This window comes from Pan paniscus, chromosome 17, assembly GCF_029289425.2.
Source record: "Pan paniscus chromosome 17, NHGRI_mPanPan1-v2.0_pri, whole genome shotgun sequence".
In the NCBI taxonomy this organism is placed as follows: Eukaryota; Metazoa; Chordata; class Mammalia; order Primates; family Hominidae; genus Pan; species Pan paniscus.
This window is the reverse complement of record NC_073266.2, coordinates 31592415-31609031: the sequence shown is the minus strand read 5'-3', so window position 1 is coordinate 31609031 and position 16617 is coordinate 31592415. Positions and strand designations below refer to the sequence as shown.

The 16617-nt window shown below is 39.2% G+C and overlaps 1 protein-coding gene across 6 annotated transcripts in view; it reads left to right on the top strand.

Annotated features, from left to right (window-relative positions):
* Positions 1-16617, top strand: part of ARHGAP28 (Rho GTPase activating protein 28) — a 230113-nt gene that overhangs the window by 152488 nt on the left and 61008 nt on the right. For all 6 annotated transcript variants that reach the window (XR_008621973.2, XR_010110101.1, XM_055102779.2 and 3 more), the window contains one exon: positions 12957-13049. Coding sequence is in view for 4 of the 6 variants with exons in the window: in XM_055102779.2 (XP_054958754.1) it covers positions 12957-13049 (93 nt within the window). In the remaining 2 variants the exon portion in view is untranslated. The remainder of the gene's footprint in view (positions 1-12956; positions 13050-16617) is intronic.

Here is a 16617-nt window from a genome sequence, read left to right as displayed (position 1 = left end):
TTACTCATGTTTTCCTATGTCTACATTGGTTTTACTGCTAGCTCTGTCTTATAGCTTACTTGTTCATTTATTCATTGCACAATTGCAATGTTACATTACAATAATTGCATCACAGATGCGACAGATGCATTATCTGTGCAAGATCCTAGGTTAGGTTCTATGCAGATGGGATTCTTGAAACATTTGGGATAACTAGTATATAGAAAAAAGGAAATTTGATGGTCAGCTGCAATTAGAGATAAGTTACCTGGGCAAGCTAGTTAATCACTCTGATTTAGGTTTCTTGTCTGATTAATTATAGTATCAATAATGGCATACATTAAAACTTCAGGGGTATTGAGTAGAAATGGTTGAAGACAGTCTCCAATTTGAATTACTTAAGGTCTGTAAGTCATATCTTCTTTTAGATAAAGTAATCACATTGGGTAGTTGCCAAGGTGGCTCATATAGGCCCAGTTAACCTTTGCATTTGTGCTAACAGTGTCCTAGAATAGCACTGTCCTTTAGAACTTTCTATAGTGATGGAAATAGTCTACTTCTGTCCAGTATGGTAGCTCCAGATACATATGACTACCAACACTTTAAATGTGGCTAGTGTGAGAAGTTGAATTTTTAATTTTTCTTAATCTTAATAGATTTAAATATGAACAGTCACATGTAGCTTGTAGCTTATGTATTGAATAACATAGTTCTAGAATCTTCTGCCATATATAATGATATAACTTACGGTAAGTGCATTTTGAGTTCTGAGCTATTTGGACTTTCAACCCAGTGTAAACCTGTGTCTTTCTGGATGGTGGGATTGTCTACAGCTGTAACTGAGTAAAGGCGACTTCCACAATGTGAGGCAAGGACATTAGCTACAGGTGTCCTGACCAAGATGCCTACTGTAGTAAAAGGTTGCCTTGCTGGTTTAAATTCCTTGGGCCTGACATTTTGGTATTTTTCATCTGACCATCTGTATCAGATGTTCTTATTCAGACATCACCCAGCAGCATCATGGTTTATGATCAGCAACTGTGGTCCTTATGTCTAGTGGCACTTAGAGTCCTTTATGCTATGATACTGCAGCAGTACCAAGGGATGATTTTATGGGAAATTGGGATAGACTCCACAACAACAACCAAATAAATGAAGGACAAGTAACGTGTCTTGTGGGTTTTGAAAAGGCTATTATACTTCTTAACAATGTTTTTGAAAGTCTTCAGGGACTTTCTACTTGAGAAGCAGTACTCAAATGCTTTGTTTTAGTTAGATTCACATTAACCAACATAATTTTTTTTTTTTTTTTTTTTTTGAGACGGCGTCTTGCTCTGTCGCCCAGGCTGGAGTGCAGTGGCGCAATCTTGGCTCACTGCAAGCTCCGCCTCCCAGGTTCACGCCATTCTCCCGCCTCAGCCTCCCGAGTAACTGGGACAATAGGCGCCCGCCACCACGCCCGACTAATTTTGTTTTTCTATTTGTAGTAGAGACAGGGTTTCACCTGTTAGCCAGGATGGTCTCGATCTCATGACCTCGTGATCCGCCTGCCTCGGCCTCCCAAAGTGCTCGGATTACAGGTGTGAGCCACCGCGCCCGGCCATAATTTTTTTAGATTAAGAGTTAGTGCAAGTTTCTAAGTCAGCCTCCCCCTTCACTTGCATTTTATTTGGTGTTTGAAGAAAGGAAAGAGGAAAGCAAATATGAATTGTACTATTTGTACTAAATCTTCGAGATTTATTGACAAATTTGTTTCAGGGTGGTATATTAGAAAAAGGAAAACTTTGTTTCCTAGGCTGAAGGTCTAATTAATACCTTTGACTTATGATGGTCATTCATGTTCATTTGACTTATGATGTGCATTTGACTTGTCATGATCATTCATGTTCATTCGAAATTCATCTTTCAAATGGATTTTCTTTTAAAATAAATGAAGAGCAGCTCTCCTTCTTTCCACTTTTAAGCATTCAGGTATGGCAAGCTCAGATGTTCTGCTGGGTTCTAGCTGGAGCACTGGGATACCCTTCTGTTCTGGTGGCTTCTTTCTTCCTTTCTTGTATCCCCCAAAGTGGATCCCAAAGATACACAGTGCCTAGTAGACTCCAGCTGGTGGGAGACTAGAAAAACTGCAAGTGGGTGATTTGCTATTACTGTAAATAAAAGGAGGGCCTGAGCCTGGGAATTCTTCTGAAAACAAAAAATTCCCTGGGTTATTTTTCAGTTGTGTCCAGGATCATCTTGAGAGGGTCCTAAAATCTTTGCATCCATGCTGCCTTTCTCACTTCTATTTCCAAATGCTTCAGACTTTGAATTTTGCTTTTCTCTAGGAAACTGCATTTCTAGTCTTTTCCCAAATCCTCCATTTACTCAGTGCATTACTAGAGAATGCATGACTATTCTCTTCAGATTTCCTAAGACTTTGGACTTCTAGTAATGTAAAAACAGCAAGGTAAAGGGTATTTTTTGTGCATCTTCTTCTTCTTTCATTTAGACCACGAAGGGAAAGATAAAGTGCTCAGTTCCTCAAAATAAAATTTCTTTCGCTTCACTGAGACAGGCAAATGGAATAAACTGGTGTCTAACTCCTGGATAGACCAAAAGAGGGCCTAACAGGGTGCATTTGTGGTGAGGAGTGAGGAATGGCCCAGGGTTCTTCCTTCCGTCTGCCTGCCTCTCTTTCCTCCCAGTCCTGCTGCTGAAGTCTCAGTTCTAGAGAGAATTGAGAATGGGGACTAAGGAAGTGGGTGGGCACAGGAGAAAGAAAGACCATGTATTCTAGGGAGTCAAAGGGCTTGTGCTGTCTTGGAAAATAGCACAGTCAGTGAAATGAAATCAGTGTTTAAGTTTGGCATTGTATAAGTTGCTTAGAAAATTCAGATTGTTCCTTGTCAGAGATGTAAAAAGCTACATAAATCTCACTTTTGAAAAAATATTTACAATATATAAGGCCTAAGAAACATCTTCACAGATGTTGTTTCCTAAAAAATTCAGCATCTGTTTTTGCAAGAAATTTGGAAGCTTCTAGAGAATGTACCTGAACTTTTTCAGTTTTCTATTTGAATTTGACAACATAAACACCAGTTCCTCAGTTCCTCCTCCTGTCTTGTGTCTCTGGGGTCCTTCTCTTCTCTCTCTCTCTCTCTCTCTCCCCCCCCAACCCCCCCCCCCCACCAATTGTGTGTCTCCCTCCGTATCCCTTTGTCTCCCTCCCTATCCCTTCGTCTCCCTCCCTATCCCTTCTTATTCTTTCTTTGGCATCATTTACCTACATTAATTGAATAATTACCTAAGATTTTCCATTTCACTTTCTTAGTGAAGTCTTATAATCAGTTTCATAAGGAGATTTTGCATTAATCTTAGATGTATAAATTTGACCCAATATACTTATCTAGTAAGGATATAAGTAAGATAGATAATTATAAGATACTTATATCTTTATATTGTATAAAATACTTATAAAGATATAAGTATTTATCTTATACTTATCTATAAATTCAGTAATTTAGAAAATAGATATGTAGATTATGCTGGTTCTTCTCTTAATTTTTTTTTGCACAAAGAATCCCATGCTCAAAATCACTTGACTTCAGAGTTTGTAAGATGTGGGTCCATTATCTTTTCTTATGTACCATTGCTGTGGGGAAGTACAATGTCTGCATCAATCCTGTTCCTTTACATAACAGATGGGGAAGCTTTTGAATTTTATTTTTATTGCTGGAAACTTGAAATTTCACCAACTTTATCTTTTTAAAAAATTCATCCTGGTCAGTACTAAGCGAGCCCTTGCAATCTGAGAACTAGTTCATTTTTCAGGTTCTACATATTTTCTTCTAGCATTTAAAACAAGTATTTGTTTGTTCACTTTATTTTCTCAATTATCTCCTTCTGAAACTCCTGTTAGATGATTGTTGCACTGTTTGGATTGAACCTCTGTGTCTCTTAAATGTTCTTATATTTTCCAAGCTTATTTTGGCCATGGCTGTTTTAACATTTATGCCTTCATTCTTTAAAAATTTGGCCAGGCATGATGGCTGACACCTGTAATCCCAGCACTTTGGGAGGTCAAGGCAAGAGGATGGCTTGAACTCAGGAGTTTGAGACCAGCCTGGGCAGCATAGCGAGACCATGTCTCTACAAAAAAATTTTTTTTAATTAGCCAGTTGTGGTGGCACGTACCTGCTGTCCCATGCCTGTTGTTTCAGCTACTCAGGAGGCTGAGGTGGAAGAATCACTTGAGCCTGGCAGGTCAAGGCTGCAGTGAGCCATGATTGGGCCACTTAACTCCAGCCTGGAAGACAGAATGATAGATCCTGTCTCAAAAAGAAAAAAAATTTAATGGTCATATTGCTAATTTACTGAAGCCCCTCCCCTTGCCCTGACTTCCCTTTCATTATAGCTAGCATCTGTTGTTGTTTCTTGACTGCAGTAGCCTCTCAGCACTCTGAAGGTAATAACTAAATTAAACCTTAAATTTCAAGTTCTCTTCTTTTCCTTGAATTTTCTGCTCCCTTCAGAGTCATGTGTTTATTTTTGCATCGTTGTTTTTCTCTTCCGTTGTTGTTGCTCTGTTGACTTTGATCCTTGGGTGTTGATTTATGTTAATTAAGAAATGACTAGATTGACAGATTGATTAGTATGGTAATGGGAGTTGTATGGTCCTCTTTTCTCCCAGAACTCTCCTGTGAATAGGAGTCTGGGCCTTTTTGAATGGTGAAGTGTGTTTACTGTCATCTTTCACTTAAGACACATACATACGGGATTATGACACCTCTGAATCAAAATATCCCATATACCCCGTAAATATATATACCTACCATGTACCCACAAAAATTAGAAATTAAAAAATAACATTTGACATGTGCCCATTTTATGTTTGTATGAGTCATATTTTTAAGTTTAAAAATTCCATGTTGATAATATAAAAATTAAAAAAAGTAAAATATTTTTTAAAAGACATGTACATATGGTATCAATGCCAAAGTCATGGGAGTCCTGAAGAACTGTAATTTATTTCCTTTTCAAGCAAACTGAACTTCTCTTTTTATACACTATTCCACAAAGAATAGTGTCTATTAATGTGCCTGGCATTTAGTAGGCGCTCAGCATGGGTTGATAAATTGCTATATTTCCTTTTAGAAGGCTCCAAGTGAAATGCAATTCAGCCTTCTGCCTACAACACCCTCACTGGGACAGCCGCCACTGCCACCGAGGCAGGTGTCACTCATCACCGAGAGTTAACTACTGCCTGCTCTTCAGTGTCTGGGAGGGAAGGGTCTGCCTGGCCTCTTTGTTCTGAAAAATATTTTCCAGTTACTTTGGTTCTTCTGAGTGGGGTGCCTCCCTGATCCTTTTATTTTGGTTCTGGAAATGGGCTTTTTCTGGATCAGCCTTTACTTTCTACACATTTTTCTCTTGTGCCTTTTTACAGGCTGAGGTTTTCCTCTACCCCTATCAAACCATTCCTGCCTGATTTTTATCTGCCAGGAACTTCCAACAATTTCTATTCTGTTAATGGAAATGTTCAGTGGTCTTTAGAACTGCACGTTTAAAAAGACATATCTTTTGACACTTGGAGTAATTTGCAGGGACAGGAGAAGGTAGCCTGTGCATTTTGCTATCTTGATTGAATTTTCTTGTGCTGATTTTTCAGTAGTACTTATTCCTTTCAGAAAATACATGTGTTTTTTCTTACAATGAAAGTAATACATAATTGTTATTGGAAACTTAGAAAATATGGACAGGCAAGGTGAAGAATGACAATTTCTATGGGTTCAAAGAAATGTTATGATTTCACTAAATATCTAATACATTTAGTTTTTCAATGGAGTTTTTATAATAAAGGAATAGACATTTAACCCTTGTTTTAGTTGTATATTAAATCAAAAATGTTAAATCAGTCTCTGGATACATCACGCATGGTTTACAGTCCTGTTCAGCGTGAGCAGAATTCCAGTACCCAAATACATTTTCCAACATTCATAAGATCTGAATTAAATGTTCCTTTCAGTAACACATTTAACTGGGCAAAATAGTCGATTTAATTTATCTCCAGCTTCATAATTGATAAGCAACTAGCTAAAAGTGGAATTGATGTACAATTGACTATATAAATATATAGTATGCTGTAAAAATGATTATATAACATATATATACATTTGGCTGCACCTAACAGAAAACACAAGAAATAATGTGTTATACAAATATGAGTTTGTTTTTCTCTCTGAAGAAGACGATGTAGGTGGTGTTATTCCCTACCATGAATCCAGTTTCTTTTTGTCTTTCTTTTTGGCTTTCATAAAAACAATCAGGACACTTAAGGAAGACAACAGACTGGATTTGGGGTGCACAGTTGATAGTGTCTTCCACAGAGAATAGTGTCTATTAATGTGCCTGGCATTTAGTAGGTGCTCAGTATGGGTTGATAAATTGCTAAATGCAATGACGAGTGCATAGGTAATCATAGCTATGGTTATCTCCACAAATCTGTATGAATGTACACATATTATACATAACAAGTGATTTATTGCACAATTAAATTTCGGAAACATAAATAAAATGCACTTTCATTTTTTTCAATAGCCAGATGATTTTTTGTATCCCAACTCCTCTTTTGGATGTGACTCTGGATAAAGAGGAGGTATTATCAATTCCCTGTAGAAACGGTCAACTGGTAAGTTAAGGCAAGGGAAACTGAGTGTAAGGAGGTTAGAAAAAATAATTATTTCAAGACAGTTAGAAAAACTAATGAAAAAAATGCCCACTTATATGGAAACAATGAAGAAAAAAGGAGACTCTTAAACTCAGGAATAAATAAATAGTTAAATTCACAAATAACTATATGCCCTACCTTTAATAACAAAAATAACAACACCCACGGCAATAGCTGCAGCCAGAAGTCAAAGTGTGGGGGAAGATGTCAGATCAATTTTGTTCTCTTGGATGAGCTCATAATGGAAAATCTTGAGCTACCCTCCATGTATCCTTTAGTATTAATTTAATTCCCACCATAAGAAATATTTTGACATTTCAGTTATTTTCTTTTCATTTTGAGACTGGCTCTTGCTGTCACCCAGGCTGCAGTGCAGTTGCACAGTCATAGCTCGCTGTAACCTGGAACTCCTGGGCTCAATCAGTCCTCCCACCTCAGCCACCCTAGTAGCTGGGACTACAACTGCACATTGCCATGCCCAGCTAATTTTTAAATTTTTTATAGAGATGAGATCTCATTATGTTGCCCAGGCTGGTCTCAGACTCCTAGCCTCTTCCTTCCTAAAGTGCTGGGATTACAGACATGAGCCACCATGCCCAGATCAGTTATTTTATAAAGGTAAATATCTTTCTTTGTTGGAATTAGAATTGCATTTTTTTCTTCAGCTTTTATTTTAAGTTCTGGGGTACATGTGCAGGATGTGCAGGTTTGTTACATAGGTAAACATGTGCCATGGTGACTTGCTGCACAGATCAACCCATCACATTGGTATTAAGCTCTGCATCCATTAGCTGTTCTTACTGATGCTCTCCCTCCCCCGATCCTGGACAGGCCCCACTGTGTGCTGTTTCCCGCCATATGTCCATAATGTGTTCTCATCATTCAGCTCCCACTTATAAGTGAGAACATGCAGTGTTTGGTTTTCTGTTCCTGTGTTAGTTTGCTGAGGATAATGGCTTCCAGCTCCATCCATGTCCCTGCAAAGGACATGACCTCATTCCTTTTTATGGCTGCATAGTATTCCATGGTATATATGTACCACTCTAAATGTAAATATCATGGGAAGCAGCACTATGTCATCTTAAATGTGTAGTGATAAGTGGGAAAAAGTACACTATCTAGCACAGGAAGTGAACACATTACATCAGAGCCAATCTTGTCCATTTTAGTACAGAGTTTCAAAGAATGCTAATCTGAGTTCATGACTGCCAATGAATCTGTCTCAGTAGAAGGCTTTATTTCTATGAGATGAATCCCATGCATGATCTATACCATGTGTCATGAAGCTTGGGTCCACCTTTTGAAATGGTGCATCGTGAATAGGAGCGATAGAAGGACGGGGGTTTGCTGACACCTGCCTCCACCTGGATTCATGGTGGCAGACCATTTACAGTGAGAAACTTTCCTCTGTTATACTCCAGTATGTTTCCTTCTCTTTAACTTTAGTTTTTTTCCTTCCTGTTAAGGGAAGAAGGATTCTTTGCTGTTCCAAGAATAATTCCTTTTCCCACCCTTGATGTGATGAAGATGGCGATGATGATGATGATGGTGTTTTGTTTCTGTACAGTTTCTTTTTATGTTACATAGATTTCATGTGGGGCACTCTATCTGGAAGCAGGTTCTTGGTCTCTCCTAAGAGTCTGCTGAGTGGTTTGGATGTGGCCAGTTTGTGTTCTGGCCGCTCTTCTGTTGCCTGAAGGTAGACCGAGGTCTGGACGTGGAGTGTAGTCAGCGGGTGCTGTGAGCAATCCTGTTTTGCAGATTTTGTCTCTATTTTTTTTTCTAATTCAATCCTTTTTCTAATTTTATTATATTTTTCCGAAGTGTGCTAACACCTTCCAGTCATACCTTCCTTCCCACCAGGACACTTGGCCCGAGGTGTTTGCCCCTCTCTGCTGTCCCCATTCCCCTTGCTGCAGCCAGTGTCTCACCCCTCAGCCAGAGGAGGGCAAGTCAGAGCAGACACTGAAGCCTTTCCAAAAAATGGGTTTCTGTGAGCCTTGTGTCCCACCTGGCTCTGCCTTCTATTTTGGTTGTCTTCTCTTTACCCCGTTGGTGAGGGAAAGCTCTCCACCCCTGGATTATGAGAGTGGCTGAACACACAGCACCCAACACTGGTCACATGAAATCGACAGCAGTTTATTAGTCACGTTTCCTCACAGCTTGGGAGAGGAGGACACCGCATGCCACACAGGGCCACATGTAGGCTGCTCTTGGGAACAGGGTGAGCAAGTGGGGTCTGCAGGCTTTGTAGCATCAAGAGGGAAGGCTGTTCCCTGGCTCCCACAGGAGGAGGTGATTGGCTTTTCAGTAATTCCATAGGCTGGCAGGGAACTGAAATACTACTCAGAGATACACAAGAACTGTCCTCTGGATAAGGAGGGTTGTTTGGCTGGGGGACCTTCTCTGCAGAAGTACGGCAGGGAGAACCTGCTATTAGGCCACCTGATTTCACCAGATTTCCAGGCAGCTTATCTTATGGAGCCCTAATTTCAATCTCACACCATACGCACACCCCCACCCCTAACAAGGGACTCTCATTATTCTGGGCTTATTTTATTTATTTTCTCTTGTACCTTTTTATCCTTATGTTCCATCTTTTGCCTTCTTCCAAACTAGAGGAAAAATATATGGTGAGTTTTCACAGAACTTCTTCTCTCTCAGTATATTAGAGAGGGACTTCTATTTTAGACTGGTATGTTGCCTCCTCTGTGAGTAGATTTTTAAATTGGACTGCAGATGTTGCATCAGGCAAGCAGAGGCCAATAAGGTCTGAAAAATATGTTTCTTACCTTTTTCGAATCTAACCATACGAAGCAGAAGATAACAATGTAGATAATCACGAAAGGATGAGAGAGAGAGAGAGTGGGGGTGTGTGTGTGTGTGTGTGTAGGTTAGACAAGTGGTAATCTTCAAACACTTATATATGGTATTGTAAAATATATTAGCTTAAATATCAAAAATACATAATCTGGTTTGCCCATGGGTGAGGGATTCCCGAGACCATGCCCAGGTTCAGTGGTTTAGAAGGACTCACAGGATGCAGCAAATAGTCCTACCCATGGCTGGAATTGTTACTGCAAAGGGATACAGAGCAAAATCTGCAAAGGGAAAGGTGCATGGAGCGAAGTCCAGGGAATCTACGCAAGCTTCCAAGAGTCCTCTCTCTGGGAAGTAACATAGGACAAGATTAATTCCTCCAGCAACAAACTGTTTCTACCAGTTAAGTTCATTTAAGCCAAGGAGCCCCAGGTTTTTATTGGGGGTTGATCATGTAGGCACCCTCTACCTAGTATGCAACAAAATTCCAGACTCCCAGAAGGAACGCAGGTGTTCAGTGTAAGTCATATTGTTTGCACAAAGAGTTTAGGATCCATGAGCCAGTCATAACATTGAGGAAATAGTGGGAACCTCCTGAAACTCAGATTCTCAGTTGCCAGCCCAGGGGCCTGCCTTGCAAAACAGGCCTTCCTGGGGAGAGTATGTCAGCCCTGCTATGGTACTCTTTTCTGCAGAGCTCTCGATATAATATATTTCTAGGTATATGGGGAGTAAAACTTCCTTCATTTTGCCTTTATCTTCTCTTCTTCCCTTAAAAAGTGATGATCAGGGTCAGGTTTATAGGGTAATCACCAGAAACAATTGTAGGTATTTAGTGAACACTCACTAAGTGCCTAGCACTCTAGACAACAGCAGTAAAATAAGGAGACATGGCCCCTGCATACAGGATTTTTATATATTAGCTTAAAAGTGAATTTAAAATGCAAACAAAAGCAATGGTGATGGTTAGAAAGTGAAACATGGTAATTCAGTTATCAGGTAAGGTAACAGTTGGCCTTTGAATGGAATGTTTATGAAATGATTTTACATCGGCCAAAGGGGAACATTAACCCATCCTGCGTTTGTCTCCCCTTGGCTGCCACCCACCCCAAACCAGCTAAGCTATGCCAACCCATTGGCTGTCACTTTGGGGTAAGTAAAGCAGTTCTGTCTTGAGCTCCATGTGAAAGAGTGAATAATCAAAGTACCAGAAGGATCTCAGGCATCCTCAGGACATGCAAACAGAAGCATAATTACAGCAAGTCTCCTCTGTCCCTTCTCTTTCCCAGTCTCCCCGTGGGCAAAATATTCTCTCACTTGGCTTTCACTATGCCTTTCATTTCAAATCATTGAAGGTCATACCACCTTTTAAAGGCTAATCAGGGCCAGGTGTGGCAGCTTACACCTGTAATCCTAGCACTTTTGGAGGCCAAGGCAGGAGGATCTCTTGAGCCCAGGAGTTTGAAACCAGCCTGGGCGAAAAAGCGAGAACCTGTCTCTAGAAAAAAAAAAAAAAAATTAAAAAATTAGCCAGATGCAATGGCATGTTCCTGTAGTCCCAGCTATTTGGGAAGCTGACGCGGGAGGATCCCTTGAGCCCAGGTGTTCAAGGTTGCAGTGAGCTATGATCTCACTGTTAAACTCCAGACTGGGTGACAAGACCTTGTCTCAAAAAAAAAAAAAAAAAAAAAGTTAACCGGGGTAAGCGTGGTGCCAAACACATGAAGAAACTTCTCACTGAGATAGAAGAGAACATTGAAGTTATTCTAGCCATACCCGTGAGCTGCTGGGCAGTTTATGGAATGAGGTGGCCGGCACTGTCCTGTCCTGCAGAAGGATGATGAAGGAGAGTATAATGAAATGACTACGTAGAACAGTAAAAATACCAACTTACATAATCACATATATTACAGAATGTTACATCTTCTTAGCAGATTGTGCCTTTTACTCTTTGAGCAAATCTGGCAAGAAATGTCTCTGGATACTAAATTTTTATAATCCAAAAAACTTAAATCCTAAATTGGTGAGTATCAAGATGCTAGGCCCTAAATCGGTTTCCTACAGTAATGTATAGCTATTGGCCCATCTGCTTTTTCATACTGTGTTATTGTTGAGAAGTCTGATGCCTCCCTAAAACTTATTCCTTTATTTATATCCTGCTTTCATTTTTATATTTCTGGAAACCTTGTAGGTGTATTTTTATTGTTGGAGAACTGAATATCATTAGGATATGAAATCTTTTTTTTCCATCATCATCAGCACTCAGCTTTTTGTTTCTGATAACTCTTGCTTTCCTTTGAATTCTGAACATTCTCTTCCAAGTATTTCTGTAATTATTTCTTTCTCTCCACTTTTTCTATTCTTCCTTTCACTGCTTGGATTAAACTCACATATCTTAAATTGTCACTTATTTTCCATATATTTTTTCTATTTGTATGCTAGTAGATTTTGCCTGCATTATTCTTGTAGAGACTTAATTTTAATGTTTATTATGCATAATTATAACTTGGCCCCTGTTGCATTTATAATTCAACAATCATACTGTTAATTCACAAGAATGCCTCTTTTTTCACTGATTTCCCCTTTATTGTTATACTTAGTTCCTGACTTCTTGTTACAACCGCCTCTCAAATCTCTCTAAAATTATTAAATAATTATAAATGTTCTTCTCTTTCCTCAATTATCTGCTTTTTGTAGAATGTTTATCACTGTACTTCTTTTTCATGATGTTGGTTTTCTCTTGATACTGGTTTACAAACCATTGCAAAATACAATCACAAAGTCTGGCTTTAAAATAGCATGGTTTTGTCAGTTAGATCAGACTTAGACAATTAGAGGTTTACTTTTCTTACAAAACAAGAGGCTTAAGGAGAAAGACCAAGGCTGCTATGGCTGCCCTGGCAGTGATCTATCAATTTTTTCTTCTTTCCATTCTGCCACCCTTAGTGTATGGGCCAATTGTTAATACCTACAGGATGTCTGGACATCACATGCACCATGTCCATGCTTCTGAAAGACGCTGACTTCATCCACTTTCACAAGAAAACATTAGCTTTCCCAGACACTCCACCAAGTAGAATTACATTCATATCTTACTGGATGGAACCATCACATGATCACACTCAGTCTTTTTAGTTAGAACATACCATCTTGGAGCAAAATCATGATATTCATAAGTTAGGAAAGAAAAGAAAGTGGGTTTTGGCCGGAAGCTAGCAGAGTTTGCTTCTGAGACGAATTCTGTTACAGTACATGGCATTTATGAGGATCAGTATAATTATGAATGAATTGGTAAGTGCTGTTATCAGTGCCCAGGTAGTCATTAATTGTATATATCTCCAGGCAGCTGTACATATATATAAAAACTCTAGTGTAATGCATGTGTGAATACGCAGTCATATTTGGAAAGATATGCCTAGATAAACGTGGCTTTCATTTCTTCTGTTAGCCTCGTGATACCTGTGGCAACCACACTAATCAGCTGGATGGCACCAAGGAAGAAAGAGAGCTTCCAAGAGTTATCAAGACAAGTGGTTCCATGGTAAGTTATATTTGGGGGGGGGATGGTGGTAGGCATGAAATAAGCCATTTCTTCAAGATGGCTGAGCAAAACTTGAAAAAAGTGCAACATAATTAAGATGGCTGGACAACCACAGATTTCAACATACTTATCTACCTTAGGTAATTTTTAAGGAAAATATTCAGCAGTAAATGAGCTCAAGTTGAGTAGTTAAGCTCGTGAAAATGTGCTCAGCATTATTAATGATTATGGAAATGCAAAGAAAGCCACAATAAGATATTTCTAGATACCCTATAGAATGGCTAAACTTAAAAAGACTGACAATACCAAGCAGTGCCAAAGATTCAGAGCAATTAGAACTTTCATATATTGTTGTTAAGAATGTAAAATGTTTTATCCACTTGGCAGCATCTTAAAATATTAAGGATATACCTACTATAAGACCCAACCGTTCTACTCATAAGTAATATATATACACACAGACACTTATCTACAATGTTTATAGCAGCTTTATTTGTAATAGCCCCCAAACTGAAAATATCCAGATGGCCATTTGCAGGTAAATGGATAAAAAAAATTGTGGTATATCCACAAAATGGAATATTACTCAGCAATAAAAAGCAACAAACTGTTGATACGCACAACACAGATGGATCTCAGAATAATTATACTGTGTGAAAGAAGCCAGACCCAAAAATATTTGATTCACACAAAATGATAGAAAATGTAAACTAATCTATAGTGGGGGAAAGATAATCATTGATTGGCTCCTGGGGACAGGAGGGAGGGTGAGGAGGGGAGAGAACGAGAGATTCAAAGGAGGCATGAGTCCATTTTGGGGGGTGCTTGTTTTGTTCATTATCTTGACTGTGGTGATGGTTTCATAGGTCTATATAGTTGTTAAAACTCATCAAATTGTATGTTACTTATACTTTATGTACAGTTAATTGCATATATGGTATATCTCAATAATCCTGTTTTTAAAAGTCCATTGAATGTCTTATAATCTCATTAATAGACAACATATTTATTTTTCACTAAGCTACTTACAATAAACAGTCTATTTGTGTGTTACATATGAATGACCTTTGACTCTAATCACACACACCACTAAACCCAAGCACTTACAAAATGTTTACAGTCCAATCTACAGTAATCAGAAACCTACCTTACAAATCAATTCCTATATAGATAAAAGAAGACTTCTTCCTTATGTGCAGTCAACATAAATGAAATAATCTGTCAAGGTGTTGGTTTATTGAAAATGTAAAATAATCCTTCTAGTTTATTTCCAGTGTCTTAAATGATAACCAAATAGCTATACTTGCTATTGATTCATAATTTACTGCAAAATACAATCATACCATTTGTTAAAAATTATCAGTTATATCTGTTTGCTTCATATAAAAGAAAATCTAAGGAACTTAATTTTAAGCAAGTAGGGTTTTTTTTTTTTTATCACAAAACTAAGAAATTAATGGGGAGTTAACCAAGGCTTGTACAACTGCAAAACAATGTAGTAATAGCCTTAGCATGGACTAACAACTTTTTCCTTTCGTGTTGCCGCCTTAGCACGTGGACCTAATCCTTATTCTTACAGGATGGTTAGGAGGCTCTGATACCTTCTTCATACCCGTTAGTGTCACTAAACCAAACTGGGTCGGTTTGCCCATGCAAAATGGAAAGAACACTGAAGCACCAAGTTTTGCAGCAAGAAAGGTTTATTTCAACTCAAATGGCAAGGAGACAGGAGGAAATGCTCAAATCTGTCTCACTGAGCTGGGGCTTGGAGCAAGTTTTATAGTCAGAGGGTAATGAGGTGTGATCTGATTGGATCTTGCAATAAGGTGATGCCAGGAGGCCTGCTCTGACTGGATCCTGCCATGGGGTGATGCCAGGGCTCAATCTGATTAGATCCTAGATCCTGCCATATGGTGTCTGCCTCTTACTTCAGTCCCTGTTCCTCATTCTGAGCACTTAGGTTCCACCCATGGTTGCATGCCTGGTTCATCTGGCATGCTCAGGTTGTGTGACCTTCAACCTGGGGGTCCATGGTGTAAACCAAAAATAAAATTCTAAGGCCTTCAACTATCTGAATGGACCCCTTCTCTTCGCCAAGGGTATTCCAGAGCTATCTGAAAATCTCATTCAGGCCACGATGGAAGAGGGGGTTGGACATGCCTCATTATACCCTCTAGCATTAACATCAACACAGACCTTAAGTCTGATAAACATTTATGGTCTATTCTCTCTAAAGCCTGCTACTTGGAGGCTTCATCTGCATGATAAAACCTAGGTCTCCACAACCCCTATCATAACTCAGACATTCCTTTCTACTAATAATAACTCAACCAATTGCCAATCAATTTTTTTTTTTTTGGAGACAGAGTTTCACTCTTGTTGTCCAAGCTGGAGTGCAATGACGTGATCTCGGCTAACTGCAACCTCCGCCTCCTGAGTTCAAGTGATTCTCCTGCCTCAGCCTCCCAAGTAGCTGGGATTACAGGCATGCACCACCATACCCGGCTAATTTTTTTGTATTTTTAGTAGAGACAGGGTTTCACCATGTTGGTCAGGCTGGGCTCAAACTCCTGACCTTAGGTGATCCGCCCTCCTCGGCCTCCCAAAGTCCTGGGATTACAGGCATGAGCCACTGTGCCCAGCCCATTCAGAAAATTTTTAAATCTACCCATGACCTGGAAGCCCTACTTCAAGTTGTTCCACCTTTCCAGATCGAACCAATGTAAATCTTACATGTACTGACTGATGTATTATGTCTCCCTAAAATGTATAAAAGTAGGCTGTACTCTGACCACCGTGGGCACATGTTGTCAGGACACCCTGAGATGGTGTCATGGGCATATCCCTAACCTTGGCAAAATAAACTTTCTAAATTGACTGAGACCTTTCTCAGTTATTTTGGGTTCACAATGGCAACTAAAAAACAGCTCACCACTTAGTTACATGAAAGTTGAACCAGATTGGTCTCCGGGGGGGTTATATTAGGAACATATGACAACTGACTGTCCATTTTTAACAGGAAACCTTTGATCTCCTGGAAAACTTATATAGTAGAATTTCTCTCTCTCTCTCTTTTTTGACAAACTGTTACACCCTTAGCGTGACCGTATGTTTTTTCTATTCTTATTTTAGTTGCCTGGACCTCATTCCTTTATAAATAAACTTCTCTAGGTTTTTGTGTTTGTTCTCTCTGCAACTTTTTAAATTTTATAAGTTTTGAATTTATTTTGAAATTATTGCTGGAATTCTTAACTTTCACAAAGATCTTCTTTTTATCTTTTTCATCCTGGTCAGCACGTAGTGGGTCTTTTCTGTCTAAGAATACTTTTCTTTCTTCAGTTGCTGGATATTTTCTTCTATTATGTCTTAAATTCTTTTTCTCCCCATTCCCACCTTTCAAGAGCACATATTGGATGCTTTGCTTCAATTGAATAGCTCCTAAATTTTATTGAAGGCAGGCCCCTCTGGAGCTGCCTCTGTGAAGACGCCAGCTACAGCAAGGGAGGTGCAGCCAGGGTTGTGCCTTCCATGGGGCCAGCAGGAGCCAGGAACAGGTGGGAGCCCTGCC